The 27,292-nt window shown below is 40.8% G+C and overlaps 1 protein-coding gene across 50 annotated transcripts in view; it reads left to right on the plus strand.

Moving 5' to 3' along the window:
• Positions 1-22,496, plus strand: part of camk2b1 (calcium/calmodulin-dependent protein kinase (CaM kinase) II beta 1) — a 70,041-nt gene extending 47,545 nt beyond the window's left edge. For 5 of the 50 annotated variants that reach the window (XM_035996150.1, XM_035996178.1, XM_035996146.1 and 2 more), the window contains 12 exons: positions 666-703; positions 2,942-2,974; positions 5,570-5,638; positions 9,865-9,909; positions 11,763-11,811; positions 16,430-16,519; positions 18,213-18,356; positions 19,080-19,250; positions 19,982-20,057; positions 20,143-20,237; positions 20,633-20,866; positions 22,262-22,496. In XM_035996150.1, the coding sequence (XP_035852043.1) occupies positions 666-703; positions 2,942-2,974; positions 5,570-5,638; positions 9,865-9,909; positions 11,763-11,811; positions 16,430-16,519; positions 18,213-18,356; positions 19,080-19,250; positions 19,982-20,057; positions 20,143-20,237; positions 20,633-20,865 (1,043 nt within the window). In that variant the 3' untranslated portion in view covers position 20,866; positions 22,262-22,496. Of the gene's footprint in view, positions 1-665; positions 704-2,941; positions 2,975-5,569; positions 5,639-9,864; positions 9,910-11,762; positions 11,812-16,429; positions 16,520-18,212; positions 18,357-19,079; positions 19,251-19,981; positions 20,058-20,142; positions 20,238-20,632; positions 20,867-22,261 lie in introns of those variants that run through there. The other 45 variants (XM_035996276.1, XM_035996152.1, XM_035996188.1 and 42 more) reach the window with 25 other exon arrangements.
• Positions 22,497-27,292: the final 4,796 nt, after the last annotated feature.

Here is a 27,292-nt window from a genome sequence, read left to right on the forward strand (position 1 = left end):
GACAATATCTTGTTATTGTTGAAAGACAAAGCAATGGCTTTGGACCCTAAAGCAATTGGACTGTGTACTGAAGATAGTCTCAAGGCAGCTGGGGAAAATAAGACTAACACTGGAATAAATCCTTGTCCACCTGACCAACTAGTTTTGGCCTTTAGCATCAAACACTTTGGGACCTGTAGGTTGTACCTTGCTAGATCTATAAGAGCCATTACATCACTCTAATGCTTCTATTTAGTATGGGTGATTATTTTCAATTGCTTCACAGGTTGTGTGGTTGCATAATGAGCTTGATTACATATTGATTGCTGGCAGGGTGTTTTTGTTTTGCTTTGGCATATATGGAAAAACATGTATGTGTGGATAACAAAACACATCATGGTCTTACAAGCAGGTTCTGCAATTGTAAAACAAAGTTTGAGTTTTATCAGCAAGGTGCTGAGATGCCCTTGCTCTTTCAGCCTAAGGCTACCTTAGCTGAGCCTTTGCTTTGAAAGACAATCGTACTGCACATGTCAATAAAGACCATTATTTGATAAGTCAAATGAATGTAATCTCTTCAGTGTAGGTTAAAGATGTAGCTGATATTGTTACTCACTTGCTTTACTTGTCTGTTGCTGCACATCACCTCTGACTGGTTATTTGTTTCCCTATGTTTGTCATTGCAGCAGCTAAGACCTTACTCAACAAAAAGGCAGATGTCAAGGTAAGGGTTATCACATGTCTTCCTCCCACTTCTCCACTCTTGACACCCCCTTGTTTAATTTTCCAGGAATAGAAACTCTGCCTTCTTCTTTTTCTACTCGTTTTTCTCTTCACCACTATTTGCTTCTTTCCTAATCTCACTTTTCCCTACTGTAGCTCTCTTTTCTTTGTAGTTGAATGTGTTGAATGTTCTTATTCATTTTGTGTCTGTTATAATCTCATTAGATGTGTTATTTCTTGTGATATATGTGGAGATTGTGGTTTGTCTGTTTTAGGGCTTCTGTTGAGTTTGGCACACCCTTTTGGATGTGTAAAGAGACACTCACAGATTGTTTTTGTAAAAAACATCGCTACTTTAGATCTGTGGACACGTGTCTGTATACGTGTGTGTATGTGCTTTTGTTAGCCTGCGTGTAGCCTGCCCGAGCACAAGCCTCAAGTAGCACATCCTTTTGAAAGCACCCTTTATTTTGGCATTAACCAGCTGATTGCGACATCTCCATCTCCATTATTAAATGTAACCATCTGTCAGCCTCCCCATTGGTTTTTTTCATCACTTCCTCTGCCTCTCACCCCTTCATTTCTGTCTCTTCCTCCTCTTTCAGTGCTTCCTTTTCCTGCTCACCCCATCTGGTCTTTAACCCCACATTCCAGTTCATCCTCTAATGAAGATCTCTCACCATCCCACGCTCGCTCACACACACACACACACACACACACACACACTGCTTTAACACATCCCACACAAAGCTTCCATGAATGTGTCTGTATGTGCAGCGTGTATGCATGATAGTGTGCAAAGCTTGGAAGATAGTGTACATGCAAAAAATGTGCTTGCTTCTCAGCATTATACGTTATGTTACGCATACACGTGGACGTAGAGGTGTGTGTTTGTGTAAACGTAAAAGTGACTGTGTGAATATATCGCATTTGTTTGTCAGTTTGAAAAGAGAATGAAAGCGCAAATGGGGGTGTGAGCATACCTGAACATCGAGTGTGTGTGTGTGTGTGTGTGTGTGTGTGTGTGTGTGTGTGTGTACACCTCTGCTCCCCTCTCTCCCTGCTCAGTTGGTTCAGCAGGGAATGTGACTCCGGTTCCAGAAATAGCTACCAGTCTGGACCCTGGAAACTGAGATTACAGAAATAGACACTTACTTCCACTGCGGCACACTCATTGCCTAGCAACAGGCTCCCCACACACCTGCTCCAAACCATTTCTAACGGCGTCTTCTTCTTTTGCTGCCTTCCTTACTTTCCGTCCCTCCCTCTTCCTTTTGTTTCTTCCCTCCACATGTCCTTTTGGCGACTCTGACCTCCTCTTCTTGGCCTCCTTCTTCTCCCGCAGGTTCATTAATGCGTAATGGCACCTGACGTTTTTTCAGCTGCAACACCTGCTCAGAGCGAGCAGGCAGTCTAACTTCACACCACCGTCAGCCTCACGTGCTGCACGCTACTGCCTATAAATGCCACTCCGTTCAGCATTTAATGCAGTGTTGTATCGATAACACACAGTTTCTTAAATATATTACACGTAGCATTGTAATACATTGATATGATGGTTCGATAGACGGATAAACTGCTACAAAATCTTTTCAACATATTTGTTTTGAATTTACAAGAATGTAAAATATTAGGTGTCCAATGTTTTATTGGTCTTTTTCATTTGAAGTGATTACTTATGTTCCCAAATTACCATACTAATAACTTATTGATGTATAAATGCTACGTGTTACAATTTTACAAGTATTGAGCCAGTCATGGTTTTATTCTAACAGAATACATTTTGCTATTCTATTATGCCTCCATCTTGCCTCCATCTTGCTCCTTGTTGACCCAGACGTTCTTAATCTGTTGACAGAAGATGAGTGGGTCACCGTTTGGCCATCTGCATGACTCTTCTGTGATCTGCTTCCTACTCTTATGTCCTCTTCCTGATGACTTCCACTTAAACCACCGCACCTTTTTCGCGTGCTTACGCCTCCCTACTTTCACAATAACACTTGAGGGGAAACACATGTCTTTCTTCTGCTTTGTCCAAGCTGTCTGGAAAAGTCTGATCATGTTCTTATGAAGGATTGAAATCTGCGTTAAAGTTTTGGTTTAGACTTACAAGCTCTTTCTTGTACTTTGTACCAGTCGTTTCACTTTTTGTCATTGGTTACTTTATCTTTTGCCTTCTTCTTCTACCATCCATTCATCTGTCAATAAATCCATCCATCCATCAATCGCCTGGGGACAGAAACGAAAGTCCAGCTCTACTGTCCAGTATATGGTGAGCATGCTATTTATGCATTTGCCCAGTCACTCCTTCTTTTGCTCCCTTTCTCCACTTGTTATCTCTTGTATTTGTTGTATCCACCTTTTCCATGCCTTTACTCTATTTCATTGGTGGAGTACTTCACTGAAGTAATAATTTGTTACACAGTGGTGCCCAATTCATGAGGATTTTCTTTTATTCAAACAGCAGTCAGCTTTCATTTTGGGAATGATGCTCTGGTGCACATGGTGGCAACAACAGCAGCACCTTGTTAGGTATCGCAGAAACTGAGTAGTAAACATGAGCAGAGATGGCAAAAGAAAATATCAACATATAAAGAAAGACAAACTTCATTGTCAGAAAATGCCAGGCAGACGTCACAGCTTTGGCCCTTATAAAGTTCACTGCCATAAGACTAACCCTACCATTATTCTATAAAACTTGATAGAAACAGGATGTTTTAGTTCCATCAGAGTTACTCCAGGGATGCTGCTCCAGATCTGTCAGGGGCACACTTTAGAATAGAGGCAGCACTTGTGCTTATAGTTGTGATACTCTTCGGTCTTACAGGACAATGCACATGCTTTAAACAAAAAGTAGGAATAAAAGTATGGGCAGGTGGGTGCATACTTGCTCCTGCTCCCATCCCTAAGCACTGAATACAGCAACTGACACTTTATTCAAATTGTAAATTGAAACAGCCACTTGCATAAGGATAATAAACCAAACAGCAATACATATTTTAATTCAGGTAAGTACATTGGGAAGGAATCTGACCCTAACTTGTTAACTTCTTTTCTGCCCTGAGGCACCTTCTTTTCCCTCTGACCTGGCATCTCCCTATTTTTTTTACACACCCATCATCTCATCCGCACCTCTTCCTCCTTTGTTCTCCCTGTGCACTGCTTTCTTTGCCTCCCTGGTGAAGCACCTGTGAATACTTTTACCGACTTTCTCGTTCATTGTTTTACATCATCAAATTGTGAAGATGTGTGAGCTCCTATCAAGATATATCCTGTGATATGCAAGTTAAATATATCACAATGGTTTTGCTTTCAATGTGGAAAATGGTTCAGATGTTTGGCTTTGGACGTTGCATGAACAGTTGTTTCCACCACTAGCAAAGTTTTGCTCAGGACAGCTGTCATCATTCCAATTTATTAAATGCCCCACTACGCCAAAAACTAAGACCCTGAATTGATTCTGCAAACTGGCTTTGACTAAGATATGTCACCCGCTAATCGTTACTTTGATGAGGAATACATTTCCTGTTATTCCACAGAGGCAGCGGAGTGATGGCTGACGACGGCTTTGTTAGTTTGTGTGTGTGTGGGCACAGGTGTTATGTGAGTTAACTGTGTGTGTGTGTGTGTGTGTGTGTGTGTGTGTGTGTGTGTGTGTGTGTGTGTGTCTGTGTCTGTAGATTTCTCCTCTCCTCTCCTCTCCTCTCCTCTCCTGAGTAAGCTCGTTGGCTTACAGAATTCATAATATGGTCAACATATACAACCATACACACACACACACACACACACACCCTATAGCTTGAAAGTAAACTATCTGACATTCATTTAATCTTGTGCCTCTTTCTTAAAATGTTCCTTTTTAAATACAGCTAGAAATACCTGTGGTATGATGATGATTTGCATTATAACTAGGTGGAATTATCTCACCTTTTTTTTAGCAGATTTCTTCCCACTTTGTTCTAACATTCACACTATATTAAGGCTTACCGCGGCATTAAGTAATCATGACTTCTCTTGACCTCTATTAGTGACTAGAAGGAATTGCTTAGATGTTATAGTGTTACATGATTTAGATTTATGTTATGCTAGCTGACTTCAGAGTGAATCACTCTGGTGATTCACTGCCACACCCAGGCCCCATTTAGCAACTTCAAATTTATATTTTTCCTTACAAGATTACAAGGAATTTAATGTAGATTCAATGCAAATATCATTATAATGGAACTAAACCACAAAGGACTGGCCACTCTTTGATCTGTGGCCTTCAAAGGAGCATTTGATCAAGGCTTATAATGGTGATTCATTACGGCCAATTGGCGGATTTGAATCATTGCAATGTGGAAAAAGTAAGCATAGTCATCAGTGACAACATCATGATGTCACACAGTGTCACCTGCCCCCTCACCTCTCAGAATTACAGATCAGTCTTGTGAATGAATGTTTTTGGGTAATCTTTTCATCACTACTGCAGCAGCTGCCATCTACTGGACTCCACACTCAGACATAAGTTTATCTAATGCTTGTGGGGACCTTCAGTTACTGCGTAACATTAGACCCGAAAAACCAAGCCTAGCCCTAGAACCTAAATCTCCCGGTCACAAACTCACTTCTCTAACCTTTAGGTCTACCACTGCTCATTTCATAGTTCCAACTGAAAATACATGACTTCTAACTAAAAGGATGCCACAAACACCAAAGTGAAAAGCTTGAAATTAGTTCTTACAAGTACAGTAGTGCAAGGACACATACACACACGCGCGCGCGCACGCACACACACACACACACACACAAACAAACACAAACCCACTTTTTGCTGTTGTTAACACTCTTGTTGTGTCTCCTCCCTTTCCTTTCATGTCCTGCACAGCCCCAGACAAACAGCACCAAAAACAGCATAGTCACCAGCCCCAAAGGAAACATCCCTTCACCTGCTCTGGTATTTACCTCCTAACCCCCCTCTCCTTCACCTTTATCTGTATGTGTCTGTCTATCCTACCGCCCATGAGTCCTTCAAGACCCCTATATTCACCATACCCCACTCCCCTACTCCTTTACTTTTCTCTGTTTTTCCTCTCTGTCCATCTTGCCATTTGTGGTTGATCTTTGCCCAGCGACTGCGAGGTAGGTCTTAAACCAGCAGGTGGTGTCAGGAAACATTTCCCCATGGCAGGTGTGGATGTTATGTGTCTTGCACTTGTGTTGATATTGTGTTGCTGTGTCATTTTCTCTGTCATTTCGAGTTTCCCCGAAGAAGAACAGACAGCCAATGCCTGCTGGGACTGTCAGTGCGATTTACCCCCTCCTTCCTATGAATGCCTCTGTAGAGAAGCGGTTCCCCGCCGTGTGAGCAACCCAGTCCAAAGGTCTTCAGATTGACCTTCCAGCCAAATAACACACCAGCTGATTTTAAAAGATTAATTCCTCCTTTTCTTTTGATGGTGTGAAAATCAGCTGATTGGCTGGAATGAAAACCTGCATGCTCTTGGGCTCACATGGTCAGGAAGCACTTTTATTGAGGGAATCTGTGAAGCATTTATACCTGGAAGGATAGTCCAGAAGCGTGAGCAGGAATTTTACTCAGCATGAGGCCTTCAGGGGAGATTTCCAAGTTTTTTTGTGCTTCTCTTTTTGATCGGTATGGACCCTATGTTCTCTTTACACTTTTCTGTGGCTGAGTTATAGACATGGGAACTGATGCAGCATTCCTATCCTGTCCTGTAGATGTTTAGTTGTCAGACAGCTATTGGTTTCAGTCCATGCCAGTGCTGTATAAAAATCTGAACAGTCCCTGCTCGCAACTGCATTACCAGCGTAAGTGTAAGATCAGCCTGTAAAATCACGTGTACTGTCCTTAAGGACATTACACAAGTTCAAAACATCAAACATTATTAGTCTGCAGACATCGCGGGATAACTAGCTATGAGACATCAGCAACATTTACTTTACGTCAGACATACATTTCCTTCTCCATGTAATGACCCAATTCCCTCTCAGAAGTCTTTTCTGTCAACATTTTTTTAAATAGAGCAAAGAAACATTGCTGGTAATAACCCCTCCATGTTGCTTATGGTTCACTGTAGTCATTATTTATCAGTTGGAGACAGTTTAGATGATCTTTACCTTTCATTAAAACAGCAAAAACCTGCATCCTCGCTACAAAAGTGATACACAATGACAGTTTCAAAGCATGTGCTCTTTTCTTTTTGCATAAATCAGTCCCTCCAGAAAAACGCGATTATGCGATTGCATAATTCAATGCATAATCAGCCAAAGTCCGCATATTTATGCGGAGGCCGCATTTTTTAAAAATACGCCGCACTTTCGCCGCATAAATTGCCGATTTCTGCAAAAAATATGCAGGACTTGCATGATTTCATAATCCCCGCATTTTCGTTGCAAAAAAGTCACATATATCTTAGCAGAAAGTTGAAAAATGTTGCGTTTACTTCACACAAGAGCAGCCATTTTCCCCTGTTGCCATGGGAACGTTATGAAGTGACGTTATGAAGTGACGTAATTACGCGATGTGAACATCATCGAAAAGCTGCAAACCCCGCGATGAAGCCATGATGAAACTGCAATTTTTGCAAGTTCCCGCAATTTCATCGCATAAAATTGCATAAATATCCCGCATATTCCATCGCATTTTTTAAGAAAACGTGCCGCATAATCAAGGATTTTTGCCCGCAACAATCACAAAAAAACTCTGGCTTTCACAGCTTCAAATTAAGGTGAACATTTAAATGTTGTTAATCTGCTTGAGTTTTCTGATACCATCATAGTTCCTTTTAAAAAGTAAAAATTTGGGCCATGTAAAGCCATTTTTGTAAACATTTTAAAGCAGATAACTGTTTTATTGGAAACTTACCAATTTGTAAAGATTATTTTTTTTATGAAATTGAATCATTTCAGTTGTATTGCAGCTGTGAGCTACATTTGCAAGGCTGTAAGAGCATAATGTCTCTCACACTATTTTCTATGTCCAGGCCAGTAGCTCAATTATAAATCACTGGCAACCAAGTCCTAGATGCCGCACTAATGATCTCACCAATTTAGACATTGTAACACAGCTAAGGACTTAGGCAAGTTTGGGTTTGCTCCTTGGAACTCCTACACACAAAATATAGCTTGGTCACACTGGCTTTACAAAGCTCCATCTAAGCACGTAATGATAATATATTACAGATTCTATGCCGTTAGTCATTGGGTCACTAACTGATTTAACTCAGTGGTAACCTTAGTATGTTGGGTATTACCTGCTGATGGTGTATATCACTACCTTGGCCTTAGGTTGACACAGTGGTTTGAACCAGCCACCTGCTTTAAGTCCTTTCTTCATGCACAGGTGCAGACATACTATCAAAAGCGCTTGATGGGAAGTTTATGTGCTTAAAGGGGCTGTACATAATATAGCAACTAACAACTATTTGCTATGTAAAGATTTAGTGGAGTAATTGCATCCTGAGCATGGAATGAAGTCACACTCCCTCTGCGTGTGTTGTATACCTCCAAGCTTCTCTGTTCTTTGTTTTTGATAGCTGGTCCGGCAGCGGCTGCATGTTAGTGCCTTGTGCTGACAAGGCATCAGTATTTGACGAGTTGGGGAACGGGGGGGGGGGTCTAGGGACTTGAGCTAGTTAATGTTTAGCTATTTGGTACATTAACTCCTTCTTTACAGAGCTGCCAGGTCATGGAGAGAGACACTTACTGTACATGACCTTAATGTTCTGATCTGGAAGCAGTTTGGTGTGGTCATAGGGATCTTAAATGTACACATGTACTTAAATATATGTGTGGCTTGGCTCTATTTACATAACACAAAAGACTAAAGAAATAATTTGACTTATCTGAGCCAATAGAAGAGCAGCAGTGGTACTTTTAAAGTCAGTGCTGATGTGTAGCGGTCAGTCCCTTCCCCTTCCGATGATGTAACACCATCCCTCGCCCCCTTCTTCTAATCTGCAAACCCCAGGTACTTTGTTCTCACTCATCATCATCTCCCAAGTTGCCACCAGTGCCTGTTGCCCTGGGCGACGGTTTCCCAGACAACATCACCATCATCACCAGGGATAAAGCTGATGATTGGTCATCACAGAGGTGTCACTTCCTTTTTTTATGGGGGGGCACACCTCCGTGTTGACCGATTAGGAGCCACTAATTGTGTAAAACATGTAACATAATCATAGCAGAAATTTGTGAAAATACATTTGATTGCAGAAACTGCGATATAAAATTCAAGAAGGAAAACTGTGTTCTAAGTGAAAGTGATAGCTTTGTGTAAGAAGCGGGAAGATGTGGAGCAGGTTGGTAGAAGATATAACTAGTAGAAATTTCAGACAGAATTTCTTTTAGAAAAGGATCCTGAAATGTTGCCAGTATCTGCCCGGCAGTGGGAGCCTCTTATTTTGAGACGTGTGTGAAGAGACAGAATGATCTATTTTCATCTTGTGGAGGCATCTTAGTGTTTTTGCTGGGTGTACCAGTGTCTTGTAAGATGTTCAGGCTAGTTTTTATCTATGTCAGAGCTCATTTATATTGTAAGAGCTGGCTGATTTTCTTCAGTTTGGTTTACAATTCTCTTGATTCTGTACATATTTACATCATGTAGGGCATTGAAGGCTGTTTAGAATTAAGCATGCACAACAGGGCAGTGCAGAAATAAAAAGTACCCATGTTCAGCATAACCCTGGATAAGTTAAGGTCTTAATGCTGTCCCTTTCCTTAGGCTGTGTGTGTGTGTGTGTGTGTGTGTGTGTGTGTGTGTGTGTGTGTGTGTGTGTGTGTGTGTGTGTGTGTGTGTGTGTGTGTGTGTGTGTGTGTGTGTGTGTGTGAGTGAGAGTGAAATTGTGTTAGTTCAGATGTGCTCATCGCAGACACTTTCAATACGGTCTCTGACTCCAAATTACGGTTTTCAGTTCATCCACCCCCTCTCTTTGAAGGATTCTTCCATCTCTCCTTTGTTAACCTTAACTTTCTCTTCATCCAACATTCATATCACTGTCTTTTTCCTCGTTTTTTCTTTTCTTTTGCACTTAATCCATTTCTATATACTTTTATGTCCCAATCTTTTCTCTTTCTTTCCCTCCCTCTTTCTCCCCCTTTCCTCTCTCTCATTTATTCCATGTTCCTCCATCTCTCCTCCTCCTCCTCCTCTTCCTCCAGGAACCTCAGACAACAGTCATCCATAATCCAGTGGACGGGACAAAGGTATACATATGTCATTTCCCTGTCCTGACCTACTCTTTATCCTCTTTGTCATTCTCCTCCTCTTCCTCATCTTCTCCTGCCCTTTGATCCCTCTTTTCATTATGCATCTCTGTGACCGCACCATGGCATTGGTTTACTAGTGTGTGTGTGTGTGTGTGTGTGTGTGTGTGTGTGTGTGTGTGTGTGTGTGTGTGTGTGTGTGTGTGTGTGTGTGTGTTGTTTTTGCTGAGTTGTAATGCACACAGCTAAAAGGGAACACTATCATAACATTGTTCCAAACCCACATCCAGATTTTGCATTACAATAGAGTGACCTTTTCATTAGATTTTGGGTCAAAGGGAAGTGCATAGCTTTGAATTATGTACAACAGCAAGTTTCAGAAAGTCAAAGAGAGGCTACATGGGAAGGCACTAAAAGTACTTCATTTTGCAGTTTTTGTTATCACACCAGGCTAGTTTAAATTAGCTTACTTGAAATCTAGAACACTTGCTTGCTTTGTTTGGTCCGTATGGACATGTTATGACGACCATAATGCCAGCTTTGTACAAGAAATTACCCAAAACATGAGGCTTTATGAGTAACGCTAGTGGTCTGTGATGCTTGGACATCCTGGTATTGTAAAATGAACAGAGGGCAAGCCTAGAGTCCATATAAAATATGTGATACGCTTTAATATATGAGCTGATAAATGGATGTAGCATTAACATTAGTAAGGGTTAATTACAGCAAAGTGCACAAATAAGTATCATATTTACGTTGATTACATTTTACAAGCCTTATATTGCCTGTAATGGGGCGGGATGAAACAAAATGAATAAGAAACTAAATTTCACAAAGGAAACTTCTCTGATTCAGATTCAGACCAAAGAAAACATTCTGTAGGTGTGATGATCACACTTAAAATTATATTTCTAATATTTGAGGATGCTTGCCACAGCTCTGTCTCAAACACACACAAAACAGCTTTTCTTTTCAGTTCTTCCTCTCTTCAGGTCACCAGCTGCTCTTTAGAAGGCTATAAAACCACTCTTATTGCTTTGTGCTCGTGATGCTGTTCGTGCACGTGTGTACTTCTAATGAGGTCGCCAGGTCTCTCAACTCCTCTACATGCGGGGGAATTTAGGCCCATTTAATCTGCTAATTGGAAATCAGAAGCTAACTTCTCCTCTGGCGAAAGCCTGAGAAGAGAGAGACAGCCAGGCAGATGGAACGCTAGATGGATAGATTGCACGATCTGAAGCCGTGCTTAAGATGGCAACTAATTGCCCTATCAGAATCCCATCTGCCTGCTTCCATTGTTGAAATAGATGGATGGAACACATTCCATTGAGTTTCTGTCAGTTTCAGCAAGAGACAAGAGCACTCTGTGGTGGAAAGACTTCACTTGTCCACATGGTGTGATGCACACACACACACACACACACACACACACACACACACACAGCTAAACTTAGAGTAGAAGAAGAGGTTTCAGGCCAAGGATAAAAAAGCAAAATATGAAATGACTGTTGACACAGTGGCATATTGGGCTACTAGGCTGATGGGTTTGCTTGCATGGTTTGACTTAAAAGAGGTTGGATGGTTGTGGCACACATTATTATATTGAACAAAATTGAGATTTTGTCCTTGTTTGGTATCTGTTTATGAATTGAACCTGCATTAATTGGTCTTGGTATATTTGCTGCTCTGTAATCAGTTTTGTTTTTGTGAAGATTTGACATGAGAACATATGAAAATGCCCCCTGCTGGCCTGTGTGTTACCACTCATGTGATGTGTGTCTTCATGTGTATTCAGCACAGATGTGTGCGCTATTATAATTAATTCAAACTGGCTGTTTATCTCTGATCTCCAGGAATCATCAGACAGCAGCAACACCACTGTGGAGGATGAAGATGTGAAAGGTAAGATATACAAGAGATAACACATGACAAATTCCAAAGCTCAAAAAAGTCAAATATTGAACAGTTTGCTGAAGGTCCGAATGCTTCTGAGAACTTGACACATTTTGGATCACCTCTTGACATTTCTGCTGTATTGATGTGATTTTTTTGCTGCAGCTAGTCAGTGAACAACCTGTGTAACTGCAGAACTCCACTATGAAGTGCCTCTCATGATCATAAATATCACACGAGGCAGACAATAGACCAATAAAAGCATTAATAATAAGTGTATGACAATCCCCAGATAGCACACTCAACCAGAAAGTAGAGAAGATTTGGTTGACTGCCTTTCAGTTGGGCTTGTTAAGTTGTCAGCTTTGTAATGGTGAATTGTGACAAGCTCCGCTATCACCCTTAAGTTACACGTGTAAATGGATTTTTAAATTCTCGCAGTAAAAGCTGTTACTGACATAATTGTTGTACCTGAGTGAGCCTGTCTTTCTGAAATTGGGCACAGTCAATTTTTAAGAGGGCACACAAAAAGTCCTCTTACAACTAGTGCTCTGCTTTGCATGGGCTTTTTGTTTATTAGACGGCAGTATCACGAGACTCAGGGTGTTAATGCATTTTGATGCCAACTGTTGAAAAACTCTCTTTTGGGACTGGCTTTGTCTTCATAGCGGCTTATTAGAGGATTTTTTTTTCTCTGTCTCTGAGATGTTTTATTTTCTGACAGTGAACATTTGTGTCAACCTTTTTTTTTTTTTTACCATTTTTAAAAGCTTACAGCTCTAACGTGGATCACAAAATGGCTTAATGACTTTTTTTGGTTTTTATTCAGTTATTGAGTGAACACTAAAAAGATATATTTTAATCATGTATTACTGTTAGTTTGAAAATAAGAGTAATACGTACATGGATTGTGTAAATGTGTCTCTAAGATAGTCAACTTGCTGATAGCTGACCTCTTATTGAACCCTCATGGAGCCTGGCTGTAGGTAGATGCTAGATCACACCAGATACATGTGTCGACGTCAAAGAGCATACTGTGCAGGCAATAACACTTGAGCTTCCCATCCATCATTGCACTGGAAGACTAACTAGTCACTGAATCCCCAATAAAGGCTTCTAAGAGAGAAAGAGGGAGAGGGAGAAAGTAACAACATCGGCAACCAAGATTACAGGTTTCCCTGATGTTAGCATGTAGACAGCATGTAGACCAAGAGTGTTTGTAATATTAATGTCTGTTGAATGATGTTGAAGCTTATTGGATACAGTCTATGGTTGAAGCCCAAGTGCTGACGCCTGCACAGTATGCCCGTGTTGACATCGACACATGTATCAGGTGCGAACTAGCATCGACCCTGGCTGTAATGCCTCTATCTGCTGAAGAGGTGTGTGCATGTTTGGGTGAGGGGAGGGGGTGCTGTGAAATGTAAGAGGCATTGTAATGCTGTTGTGGTTTGGCTGTCTCAAAAGTGTTGGCGTTAGGCTGAAAATGTAATACTGAGAAACACACACCTCTGAAATACCAACATGCCTGTGTCGGGTGTCAGCTTGCAGAGTTGTGTACTTGTGCTGTTTGTGTGTAAGTTGCGTGTGGCTGGAATTGTGAAATGAACGTCTTAGTGGTGCATATCACACATATCAGCCAATAACTTTACAAAATGCTTTTGTGTCTTGCCTGATTTGTCGTGTGTGTGTGTGTGTGTGTGTGTGTGTGTGTGTGTGTGTGTGTGTGTGTGTGTGTGTGTGTGTGTGTGCGCGCGACTGAATCTGTTTGTGAGATGTGCGACATTGTGTGTGTGCTTCTGCTTATCTATGCCAACACACTCAAACACCCCTGTTCTCCACATCCAAGCTGAGTACAATGCGCCTAAATCGGGTCATGAATGTATCATTTCAGTGCCAGGAATACAGAACAGAATGTGCGCTTCCATCTCCTCCTCCTGCTCCCTGTAGAGGCTTTACTGCTATGTCACATATTCCCTAGCAACCATGGAAGAGCCATCATGTAGGTCTGCAAGAGAAATGAACCATGTTGGAAAGAGTACAACAATTATCGAGTAGTACTCGAGTAGAAGTACTCTTATTTTACTGGTATTGTGCTCATTTTAAAAGCAGAAGTTCTAGTTTGAAAGTAAAGAGAAATTGGAAATTACGGTAAATATGAGACTATAAAGTAAACATATGACTTTAGAGAAAGTCCCAAGTACACACTGAATCTACCCAATTCCAGTATCGGAATAAATAATATATATAAATGTATTCCATCACTTTCACCCTTGGCATCAGGTGTTGTCAGTATAATGACAAAGTCAGCATAGGACTTTTGTGCTCATATGCTCATTTTCAGTTTCATAATTGTATTCAGAGGTTGTACCAGAATAGGTTTTATGTGGTTTCATTTTCAACAAAAAAACGTATTTTTGTTGTACTGCACATTGCTGCAGCTCCTCTTTTCACCCTGTGTGTTGAGCTCTCTGTTTTAGCTACAGTGAGGCATCTCACTTCTGTTCCATCTTTGTTGGGAGTCACACATGCGCAGTAGCTAGATCAGCACAGCTAGCTAGTCAGTTGCAGAGTATGAGGGCGTGCCACGCTAGCAGCTAGGCGAGCATTATAACGTAGAACCAGTGTCACATCATTAGCTGTCTTTAGCACCAGTCTCTTGGGCTCTAACCTAATTCCAGAGCACAAAAGAAACATTTAACCTTCAGTTTCATTAGTATATAGATGCATAAGTAAAGCAAGTTAACAGCTTCAGTGGCTCATTCAACAATTTATGAGGAGGGGATGTTGTCATAACTCTTTGTCAAAATTGTATTTTTGCAAAATGAAAGTTGTTACATTTTTTTCCCCTCACTTTTAAAATAATATTGAGACGTTACTACGTACCAACTAATTATGAAACGCCTTGTCATTGAGCATAGCAATACTATTCTGAAGTCATTCATTAGGGTAGCGGGGAGTGGTCTATGTACTGAATTTGTATATTGTGCATTAGTTCGTAAAATATGTAATTCAGTTAACATGCCTTCTGAATGAAAGTGTTGTAACATATCAGATTGATGAAAGTTCACCCTGTTGCTCATTTCAAATTAATTATTAAAACTACCCTTGGTGTGGAAGTAGGGCAGCTCGAAGGAGCATTGTATCACTTGAAAATCCTTTATACTCACCAGGGCTCTACTGTACTTTCCCTGTACACACAGTGAAAGTTATGCTCCCCCTACCCATTTCCTTCCCTTCAAAGGTCCAAAATTGGAGCCCTAGCACCCCACCCCTCTGGCAGGAGAGGGCAAGGGCACCTTGGGAGGGCTGTTTGGGCTAAAGGAGGGAGGTGTCTAAATTTAGCCCTGGTGGCAGGAAACGGAGACGGAGTGCCCAGAGTGGGGTTAAAAACACACCGCCCTGCTAGCGCCACCCTTGGATAGCATTAGGCTCACACAGCAGTTTTAAGACTCTTAAGATACGAACCCGCAGACGCAAAACTACAAGAGCCAGGTGAGTGCGGGAGGAAGGGAATGGTTCGTGGAATAATTTGTGTCATGTTGGCCTTTGTAGGATCTTGTCAGGGTTAGACAGCTCGACAGCTGGTTTGTAACCCAACACCTGTGGTGGCTCTTGGAGCATCTGAACACATATCTTTTTTAGTACTCTCAATGCTTTTATAGTAAAGAATATGTTACAGAGAGTTTTCTGAGGGCTGCTAGTCGTTAATCTACAGTTTCACTGTGCAGGTGATAATTCTTTTACATCTGTTATGAGTTGTAAGATGACATGCTGTTAACTTGCTATGCCTGACGTCTATTTTTGTGACATTTGTGGAATTAAGTTCTAATTGATGGGATGTTTCTGCATTGGGCTTTCTAGCAATCACTTGTCAGTCAAGCAGTGTAGGCTGTACTGTGACGTCTTTTTTCTTTGGATTTCCTGTTGATTATGTTTGGTTTCTTAGAGTAGGATAATGCACATTTATTGATGCAGATGTTGTGGATTGTTTGTGTTGGTCTGTGAATTTTGTGGTACTGTTGAAACAAAACTCAACAAACAAAACAATCTGTTTCCTCTCCTGCCCAGTCTCGTGCCATCTTTTTTTTTCCTGCAGGGACTCTTTATTCCCCTCTAGTTGTCAATGAGTGTTCTTGTGTTGCGTTTCCCTCTGTGCCAACTGATTAAACAGACGAGTGGTAATGAGTAACATCCGACTCTCTCTCGCTCTCACGGCCATCACCGTTGTTGTCATCATCCATTCTCTGCTCACTGGCAAGACTTTTATTAGAGCCTCAGTAAAACCTCACATGCAGCAGCAGCTACAGTGGTAAATCCTGATGTAATGGAGCCATTAACTGGGATAATGAGGAAAATGTTTGTTTTTTTCTTTTTCAATGAGATCTGGTGACGGAGGTCTGTCAGTGAAAAATAGCCATCATTTCTCAGAGCGGGAAAAGGTTTATTGGGTTTATCATCTTGTATTTATCTGCCCCCACCATGTCGTCTCACACTATCATTCGTCACTGCAACATTTCTTTTGTGTTTTTTGTGTGCAATATGTGCAGCTGGATTTCTTCTCTCATCTCTCTCATGTGTGTGTGTTTGGTCTTATTCTGTGTGTGTGTGCGTGTGTGCATATCAGGAAAGAGCTTAGACAACAGCTCGCTTAAGGCGCAGTCCAGCACAAGCTCCCAGCCAGATAGCTCTCAGGGCTCCTCAGCTGCTGTGTACTGTAAGTCAGCATGGCCCGCCAAATGCAGCCTGTAACACACACACATGCATATGCTCCAGCAATTCACCTTGACAAAATCCTTCCTTGTGTGTATTCCATTCAGCGTCCCTGCATGTATTAAAAGCATACATCTGCTGCCATTTGGCACCACTAAATCCCTCTTTTACTGTACCCTGACTGTATTCCTCAATTAGAGTCTTGTAAGTCAGCACCATTCCCACATCTTACTACCAGACAGTCTAAAACATTAAATAACAACATAAATAGTCAAAAAAACAAGCCATTCTCTGAAAAACGGTGAGATGCTTTGTAGTATTTCTACTCCTCCACTATACCCTCCTCCCTCCCTGTTCCGCCCACGCCAAGTGTGTGTAGAATATCTCGTTGTCTCCTTCCCATGGACGTACGTAGAATAGCAACACAAGACTGCTTCATTACAATCTGTGTTTCATCATTGTTTTTCAGACATTTCTAAGCATTGTCTTTTATGCTCCCTTCTTTGTCTTCGAGAGCTCTAATGATACATACAGTGCTACAATTGCACAGTAAATGAGACTTCATTCATTGCTGTTAAAGGCTAGGTTGGTAACTATTTCCAATACACACTTATATATTATATATACAGTGGTGCTCATAAGTTTATGAACCCATGCTAAAGTTGACTAAAAAGAGGAATAAAAAAATCATCTTTTGGAAATTGATCTTAATGCCTTAATTAAAAAAGGCAAAAATCCAACCTTTGAGAACACCAATTTTCTTTGTGAATGAATAATGTATCGTAAATAAATAAATGTTCTTCCTTAAAATACAGGGGGCATAAGTACGTACACCCCTATGTTAAATTCCCATAGAGGCAGGCAGATTTTTATTTTTAAAGGCCAGTTATTTCATGGATCCAGGATACCCAGAATCCTGATAAAGTTCCCTTGGCCTTTGGAATTAAAATAGCCCCACATCATCACATACCATTCACCATACCTAGAGACTGGCATGGGGTACTTTCCATAAAATCATCTCTCAATGCAAATCAAACCAGCTATTAGGCTAACTGAAATAAAACCTTGCCAATCTCTAGGTATGGTGAAGGGTATGTGATGATGTGGGGGTATTTTAATTCCAAAGGCCAAGGGAACGTTATCAGGATGCATAGTATCCTGGATCCATGAAATAACTGGCCTTTAAAAATAAAAATCTGCCTGTCTCTATGGGAATTTAACATAGGGGTGTACTTACTTATGCCCCCTGTATTTTAAGGAAGAACATTTATTTATTTATGATACATTATTCATTCACAAAGAAAATTGGTGTCCTTAAAGGTTTGATTTTTCCTCATTTTTTTAATTAAGGCATTAAGATCAATTTCCAAAAGATGATTTTTTTTTATTCCTCTTTTTAGTCAACTTTAGTATGGGTTCATAAACTTATGAGCACCACTGTATTGTTTGAGATATATATATATATTAGGGTTAGATGGAGCCCTGTGGAGATGCTACTTTTGAATATTGCTAGCTTTTCCACATTACCAACCCTGCCTTTAATGCTAGATATACGTCCCCCATTTTTTCTTGGTTGGCTGAGTTGCCAGTTTGTCTTAGTGCTCTCCAGGACAAAGTTTGTTCATTCAGGCCACAATATGGTCAACCTTCCATTTCAGTGCACTGTCTCCCATGTTCCTCCCTTCCTACTTCCTAAGCTGCCACAAAGTTTGCTGACCTGCTGGGCTCAGTGCGTAGGGGCTCAGGGCCCACATCCGACGGGGAAGGGAGAATCAGCACTCCACCTCCTTCTGCCCTCTCCGCCCCCTCCCCTCCACACACCCCTCTTGTCCCCATGCAGAGTAAGTAGAAAAGAACTAGAACAGGGAGTGTATAGTAAAGGACCTCTGGAAGAGAAATAAGTGGCCATGATGAGACTTATTTGTCTAATTTTCGAAAGAAAGAAAAAAAGAGTAAAGCAGCTTATTTCCAAGCTCTAGTTATTTTATTGACACAAAAGGATGAAACATTTGGGTCCAAACAGTATATAGTAAGATATACCAGTGTAAACTTAATAGTTTTTATTAATTTCCTTCATAGTCTTCACTACATATATTACATGAGTCCAGACAGACATGGATGTAAACTGCAACTTGTCTGGTTGGCGGAAGCATACAACTTCAAGTCGGTAATTCGAGTTTAAATTATGTTATTTATATTTGAAGTAGAATTAGACATTTAGTAATTTTTAAATTTATATAAATTTTATTATGCAAAAATTGCATAAATTTATGCAAATAAAGGGCTTCAGATAAATGAAAGGTATGATACTGCAGATTTAATAAAAAATTCCACATAAAACCAGAACTGAGCACTGAATTTTCCTGTGTTGAGTATGTAGTGCAAAACAAAGTAGTTTTTTTTATTAGTAATTAATAAGATTGCAGACACACTGGTTTACTTATTGTGACCACAAAATTCCTGAAGGGATTTACTTATTTCTTTATTATCTAATCTGTTCTTTTGCGTTCCTCCACCTGCCCATCCATCCATCCATCCATCCATCCTGCCTGGACGCCACTCAGTGTCTCGGCTCACAGACTTGGTAAGCAGTGTTCGCAGGGTGCCGGCGGCCCCTGCACCCGAGGTTGACACTGCTCCGGTACCTAGCGCCAGGCCCACCCCTCCACCTGCACACACCACCTCCCCACCTCCCCCTCACTCCCCCTCCAGCCTTTCCCTGTCTTCCTCCCAGAGTGAGTACCGAGCATGTCCCACCCTGACCCTACGCATATTAGCCAATCACGGGGCCTAATGAAATGACATTTCCTCGCAGGCTTGTGCATGAGCAAGCATATTTAACAGTCAGTGTGTTCTGCTTTTGGTAAACCGGTACATCAAGTAAAGTACATTGTCGTAAACTGCTCCTTTGTCAGCCAAATTGGAAATTGAACCATCTGGATGTGTGTGCTTTTTTCTTCTGAGCCTAATTAACTTCCTTCCGTCTGCCATGGAAAGTACTGCTGATGCTATGCATCGTTTGGTTGCTTTTGAATAGTTGTGATGCCTTTAAATACACAGGTAACCTTGCTTGCGGTGATATGAGGAAATTCCTTGTGTGTGTTGGTAGTACAGTGTTTTTGACAGTCGTTCAGGATCACAAGGGTCTCTATTGTATGTGTGTGGATGTTTGTATTTTCTTTGAAATTCATTCCCAAACTAATTCAAGAGTGAATTAACTTGTATGGTGTCAATGTTTGTTGTATAGAATCCACCCTGAGCACAATTACAGCTATTTCACTATACATTTTTCAACTCATTATAGACAAAAGAGTTTTTCACAAATAACTGTATGTTGGGGTTCTAACTTGCCTGTGCATCTGTGTTGTTACGTGAAAATTAAAATGAATAAAAAAACAACTGCTCTCCATCTGTCCAAATGTTGCGATTACCTCTGATTAACCTCTGTGCCTACTATCCTCTGCAGTACGCAAACAAGAAATTATCAAGATCACTGAGCAGCTGATAGAGGCAATCAACAATGGGGACTTCGAGGCTTACGCGTGAGTCTGCGTTTTTTTGTGTTCAAATGCATAGTTTAAAATGAATGTTTGTCTTCATAAACATGTCCTGCTCTTTCCTCTTCAGTAAGATCTGCGACCCTGGACTGACTTCATTTGAGCCGGAGGCGCTCGGCAACCTGGTAGAGGGGATGGACTTCCACAGATTCTACTTTGAGAACCGTAAGATTAATAGATGTATTGCTATTTTTTTTTTTTTTGAAATCATGTTTATTTCCTATAATTGTTTCTTTTTGTTTAATCTTCTTGATCTTAACTTTTAGTGTAACCATACACGTCGGATTTGTTTGAATCACAAAATGTGGCTCAAAAAGATAAATGTGGCTGTACATTTTTCACAGGAAGCGACAAATGAAAATTAAAAGCAAAGAAATCTAACGAAAGCTCCATCTTGAAAAAGCTAGACTTGCCAACGATATTCCACAGCAACTCCCAACTCCACGGAGACGATTAGTGTTACATTTACACATCACATTACACACTTTGTTGAACATGTCCTCAAAATCCAAACCTTGCTAATTTTTTTTCTCCTGACATTGTTCTTGTCATCTTTTCAGTTCTGGCTAAGAACAGCAAGCCCATCCACACCACCATCCTGAACCCCCACGTCCACCTGATTGGCGAGGACGCGGCCTGCATCGCGTACATCCGCCTGACTCAGTTTGTTGACAACCAGGGTCGGCCACGGTCCAGCCAGTCAGAGGAAACTCGTGTCTGGCATCGCAGAGACAGCAAGTGGCAGAACATCCACTTCCACTGCTCAGGCGCACCAGCTGCGCCACTCCAGTGAGGTATGGACTACAGCAAACCTGACAGCAGAAGGTGTTCAGGAAGTTCAAAGTTTAGAAATCTACCTACTAGAACCTCTATAGCATTTGTTTAATGTATATAAAAAAGTGTAAAATGACGTTTTAGAGGTGCCTGTTTGCAGATTTTGTTACCTTTGGACTAGTCTCGCTCTGCCATACCCTCTTCCAAAGCACGCTGAAGGAAGGTCTTGCTACTCCACATACCTTTCGGGGATGGGAGAAAAAAGTGCTCTGGTTTAATGGCATTTCTTTAGACCAATCAGAATCGTCATGGGCGGTGCTAAACTCTGCACTGAGCCGCTGCAAAGACGCGTGCGAGAGAAAACTCAGATTGGACAGATAGTGTGGCTAGCTGTCTGGATTCACCATGCGGAGATCTGAGGAGCAGTTAACCACAGTCCTCATAAATCCACCGAATTTAAAATTCCAACACAAAGAAAGCGGAAGAAAAACGGAAAATATATGCATCTGGTGGAATTTCCTGCAGCACCGGAGCAATCACAGAAGTGAAATGCGAAGGATATAGACTACCTTTGAACTAGCTGTTTCCAGCGTTAATGCTAATCTAAGATAACTGGCTGCTGGTGGTAGTTTCATATTTACCATGCAGACCTCAGTGTTCTCAATCCTCTAATCCAGGGGTTAGAGGATTGAGAACAAACTCATTTTCACTAAGGGCCACACTAGAAAAGAGAATCACATCAAGGGCCAGCCATGTAGAGTTAAAGGTACAGTAGGTAAGACTTATAAAACTAACTTTCTGTCATATTTGCTGAAACTGACCCTATGTTCGAGTAGAACTACAGAGCAGGTAATTTTAAAAAGAATCCGGCTCCTCTGACACCACCTACAGCCTGTAGTGCGATTTGCAAAAATCCACAGCTCTCTGTTCAGATGCACCGATCAGGGCCGGGGGGGGGGTCTAACTGTGTATCAATCACTGCTCATGCATACGCATTCATTTTCCCTTATGGGGGGAGGGGCTTAGGAGACCGTATTGGGCTTTAGCAGAAAGGAGGGAGGGACTGAGAAGTTGTCGATGTTCAAATTTTTTGGCTAAGTCCTGGATCTTCACAATCCTACCTACAGCACTTTTAATTGACATGCATACATCGTAAACATTTTTTTTATTTATTGTCTGTTTTTACATCGTTTTGTTGCTTTTTTGTCACTCTTTTCGACTGTTGTCGCACTTCAGTCGACATAAAACCCTAAAAAGTCAGCAAAGAGTTCCTTAGCCATCATAGAGTTTAGCCAGTCAAGCAAAACAAAGATTACATTTTTCGAGTCGAGTGGGCTGCGCCTGCGCTGATCTCAGTCACACTTTCACTGACGTATATTTATTTTATTTGACGCTGTTTTGTTTTTCCTTTTCAGGTTGAATGCCGTAGTTTTGTCTGTCAGGAGTGCTCTGCTGGAGAGAGGAGGAGGAGGAGGAGGAGGAGGAGGAGGGAAGGGATGAAAGAAAGAACAAGTCCAGCTTCGGTTTGGGGATGGGCCCTTCTACAACAAACCCTCCCTCACTGGACGCCCAGCCTCAACCCCCCCAGCATGTATCTCTTCTTTTACTACTACTGCCCACTCGTCTGTCACCTGCCCTACAACATCTTCTGACAAGTATCAAACAAACAGCTTTGCATCCTTCACCCCTCTGGTTTCCTCTTCTTCCCTCCAGCACACTGGTTGATGGGTCGGTGGGTGGGTGGGTGGCTGGGGTGTTTCAGCACTCGGTGTGATTCCTTCTTCCTGTGGTCTCTCCGCGTTTCCGCAATTTTTGTGACACCAACCCTGTCCTCTTGTGAATCCACACTTGTGTGACATAAACACTGCACTGGAAATACAGTATGTAAAGTTTTAAGTAAAATCTATTATCATGACTATATTATTACCATTATGATTATTATTATTACACATTTGCAATTGTATATGTAATTTGTATAATTCGAAATACTCAATGCCAGTGGTTACTAGAGTTGAAGGAAATCTTTTTTTGTTTTTCTCTTTATCTTTTTAAGAAAGCATGTTTTTCCCCCAATAATAACAGTGACTGTTTTCTATTGTGGCTATTTAAGTGGAAAATTATATTGGCTGTTTTTTGTAATTTGCTTCTTGTATTTGAGCTATAATTCTGCACCCAATTTCATGGTCAACATGTTTTAGTTTGTTTGTTAGTTAGTTAGTTAGTTAGTTAGTTAGTCCGGTTTCCTTTTTTTTTTTTTTTTAAAGGGGTGTGTCTGATGGTGTTGTGTGAATGTAGAGATTGAGTCTTTGTGTGTGTGTGTGTGTGTGTGTGTGTGTGTGTGTGTGTGTGTGTGCGCGCACACGCGCGCGCGGTTATTTAAACCAGACAAGTTTGTTCTAGTCCAAACATGATGACTGTACAGTTTAGGGAACCTGTTGCTTTTCCCTTGCTGCAATGTGAACAGTGGGAGAAGGGGTTAGCTGAGCTCAGTGTCTTCCTGCCTCAAACTGAACGTTTCATACTTACAAAACGGCGTGCAACAAGAGTTTTATCATGAACTTACTTTTCCATCTTCATGGATAACACTATAATGGTAGAATGCCCTGCGCTTTCGCATCCTGAATGGTGAGCTCTAAAAACTGAAGACGAAGAAAAACTTTTTTTTCTGTTAGTGACAATGTTCCTTGATTTGTATTGCTGCCACCATTGACAAAAAATGTTTCTCATTACAAGAACATTTTCTTAATATAACAAGATACCTTATTTTGTTTTAACAAGAAACTATACATTATAATAACACATCTACCTTTCACATCACAAAAGAAGTTGGTGTGTTATATAAGAAGAAATTATGGAGAGGTTCATAGGCTAACAAGCCATCACCTGCCGTTAGCATTCCATTGACTGCCATTCATTTTGACGTCACTTTGACAGCGAATAACTTTACATCTGAAGCGTTTAAAGACTCTATTCGTCCATGTTTATTTCTAAAGAAATACGACAATGTATAAAAGGCTCCATTACCTTGTATCTCACGTTATGGCTCCGTAGCAGACGTTTTCGTAAAAATAGGCTAATGATTGTGTCATAACCATGCGACTTTGTCGCATAGTCGACAAATTACCGTACAGTCAGGAGAAGCTCACAGGCAGTTTTGACTTACATTAGCTGTTTAAGTTTAATTACTAATGTTAACTAGCATTTTAGTTAGCAATAATTAGCCTGTGCCTATGTTATCTCCTTACATATACCTACACTCCCCGTCTCTGCAAGATTGGGAATGATTGAGATTTCTCTTGGCACAGCTACCAGAAGACTTACAACTTTCAGACAGGTTGCTCACGTCACATCTATGTCGTCAAGCACAGTTGGAGGCTGCGCAGTAGCGCTCAGCCCTCACCGGAAAAGTGCTTCTAATATACTTCACTGGTCTCAGTGGAAGTCTACGGCGTTGCTTTGTCCATTTCTGTAACTGTCTATGGTTCCATGTTTTAACCAGAAAAGCATCCGGTTGAAAGAGGAAATATCGTAGCCAATATCAGAGAAACCGACTAGGATTCTTTAAAGGAATCATTTGATATGAATTCAATTTTTGGGATGAGATATTTTAAGCCAGATTCTGCTTTGATTGAGCACAGACGTGTACATAGAAGCATACATTAAGAACATTATTTAAACATGGCTATACTGAAGAAAGAACTTTTACAGGTAGCATCATTTCTCCTAAATGAAGTGGAGGGGCACGACAGGCTGCATGGACACAAATCCCAGTCCTGTTTTAAAGTGAAGTTCTAGACTAGGCTAATCTTTGACCAGAGAAACATAACCAGGTTTAACTGGACACTAAAATGTTGGAATAATAGTGTTTCTATACGACAAACCATTTATTCAAGGCTGTCCTATTGTAAAAATACTCAAATCACAGCTGTAGTTTAAGGAGAAGAATTCACCCCAATTAACTTTTGAAAAAGTGTAAAACTTAATTTTTGGAAAATGACTAAATGCCTCATTTATCTGATCATGTTAACTGCTAGGTAAAACTCATTAACAGATGTGAAAGAACAAAAATATTTTCAAAAACATCAACAATTTAATATTTCTTGTTAAACCAAGTTGTGATCTAATGAAAAAGGCTTCCTGTTATTATGAAATAGTTTGGTGTGGTATAAGAGAAATACGCCAAACTGTAACATCAAAGTATCTTGTTATAATTGCAATATTTTTTCATGACAAGAAACTGAGCACTATTTTTTTGCTCACAGTAGCACTTCAGTTTAGCGTCGGTCCGTTTTTCCACAAGTCTTTGTTTTTCAGGCTATTGGTGTTAAAAAGGTGCTCCGGGCTTGGTGGCTTCTCCTGTTGCTAGGCGACAGCTGAAAACCTGTTTAAAGCTCAGTGCTCTTTTCCTAAAAGTTGGGATATATTTAACTCACTAAATCTCTGTGCTGTGGGGAACACAACAGTGGGTTCTTATTTTTTATTTATTTATTTTTTTTCAATCCAAATGACAAACAAAAGAAGTCAGTGCTCTAAAAACAGAATCCCAAAGGATGCCTGACCTTTCTCACTTCCAGAGCTATAGTGCAGAAAGATGGTGCCACTGCCTGTTTGTTTATTCAAAGCACATACACTTACTGTATATACCCATATCCGTAATGACGATTCAAGGGTGTGTATGCTTGAAACCTCCACAAGTGTGAGGAGTTTTCCGCCATACCATGAGTTCATAAATGTCTGCAGATAGTGAGGGGCTAGTTAGGGCTTAGGATAGTTAGGGCTTCTCTGTTCGGAGTTCTGGTTCCTCATTTCAGGGCAGTCCTTGACAGGCACAGGGTGCAATATTTGTGAGTGTGTGAGAGTGTGTGAAAGTATGTACAGTACATCTATTGCTCTCAGTATGTATTCTTTACAAGTCAGGAGAAATATTGGAGATGTATGTTGTGAGAGATGGAAGGAGGAGGCTTTATTTCGGAGGACATTATCAGTCCCCTGCCTTCAGCCCAGGGCTTTTTTTCTTATGATTGAGTCTCTTTTTTCCCCCCTATGTATTATGTTTTTCATGTTTTATCAGCTTTTTATGATATAAAGTGCTTGTGCCAGGGGTGACGGGATTAATCCGATGGACTTTGCAGCACTGAAAACTGTTTTTGTGGGGGTTTGACTTGCGATCAGCTCGTCCGTACTTTGCTCGTCCACCATTGGCTGCCTTCACATTTGTCTCGCCCCTATTGGTCAGGCCAAGATATTAAAGAGACCAGGCAGTCAGTTTGGTGAATAGTCCTCAGGTTTCTATTTATTTTGTAAATGTATTTATTTATTTTAGTGGAATGATTTTATGGTGTTCTTCTCTTTTTGTTTTGGTTTTGTTTTCCTGTTGTACAGCTCATGCACTTGTGCAAGTACTGTCTATTGCTGTTCAAAGGGATACCGCTACATGTAAAACATGACTGTTTTAACAGGATAGTAAACCCGATTTGCATCCTGCATGTGCTTTTCTGTAATGACCAACATGGTGTGAATTATTTTCTTTTTCTGCTATTTTTCTTTTGCAACGTTAGATTGAAGTTGTTTTTGACATCATTTTACTTCAACTTAGGTCATTACCACTTTGCCAGAGTGGGACATCTATCACTTTAAAACTCATATGATACAGGATTGAATTTTAGAGTGAACTATCCCTCCAAAGCTTTATCGCCTTCTTTTTTTTTTTTTTTTTTTGAGGCGATGAAGCTTTTTTTTCAAAGTGAACCACTGAGTTGTTGTATTATACTCGTGTCTCATCCAGTAACAGTGTTATTGCCTACTTGGCCCTGTTCTAATACTAAAACGTCAACGGTTACCCTAAGGCGTTCATGTGTGATCGTGCTAACCAGACATGACCCCCTCCCCCCGCCTCCAAAAAAAAAAAGAAGAGATAGCAGCATGTACATTGCAAAGTTGTTGTTCTTCTGTTCTTCTTAGTGTGTTTTACTAGCCTTGAAAATCAATATAAGATTCACATATTTAGAAGAGGGAGTTCACAGTATTACATAACTGCAACTAACTAGCAGCGTAGCTGGCATTTCTTTTTTGCATGACAGTCAACAGGACACTTGTTTTTAGGTGTTTTCCTTTTTATTTGTTTTCTCATTTTCTACTGAATGCTGGTATACTCGGCCTCTCTGACTGTCTATTTTCTCAGCTTTTAAAGTGCATATAACTATTTTTGTCTCAAGATGATTATGATGATCAAGATGATGATGTTAATGACTGTGGGACTATAAGGATGTTGACAGTGGTGGTGATGATGATGATGTGATGATTATCTCGCATGCTTTTCTGTGGCGCTCTGTGTTGTCAGTGCAGAATGGCTGCCTTTTGTACGCAGCTGAGAGAACATGAGGAGCGCTTGTTAACCATCAGCACCAAGAGTGACTGCTTCACTGAGCCTGCACGTCACTTTGAGA

Source organism: Sander lucioperca, chromosome 2 (assembly GCF_008315115.2).
Source record: "Sander lucioperca isolate FBNREF2018 chromosome 2, SLUC_FBN_1.2, whole genome shotgun sequence".
Lineage (NCBI taxonomy): Eukaryota > Metazoa > Chordata > Actinopteri > Perciformes > Percidae > Sander > Sander lucioperca.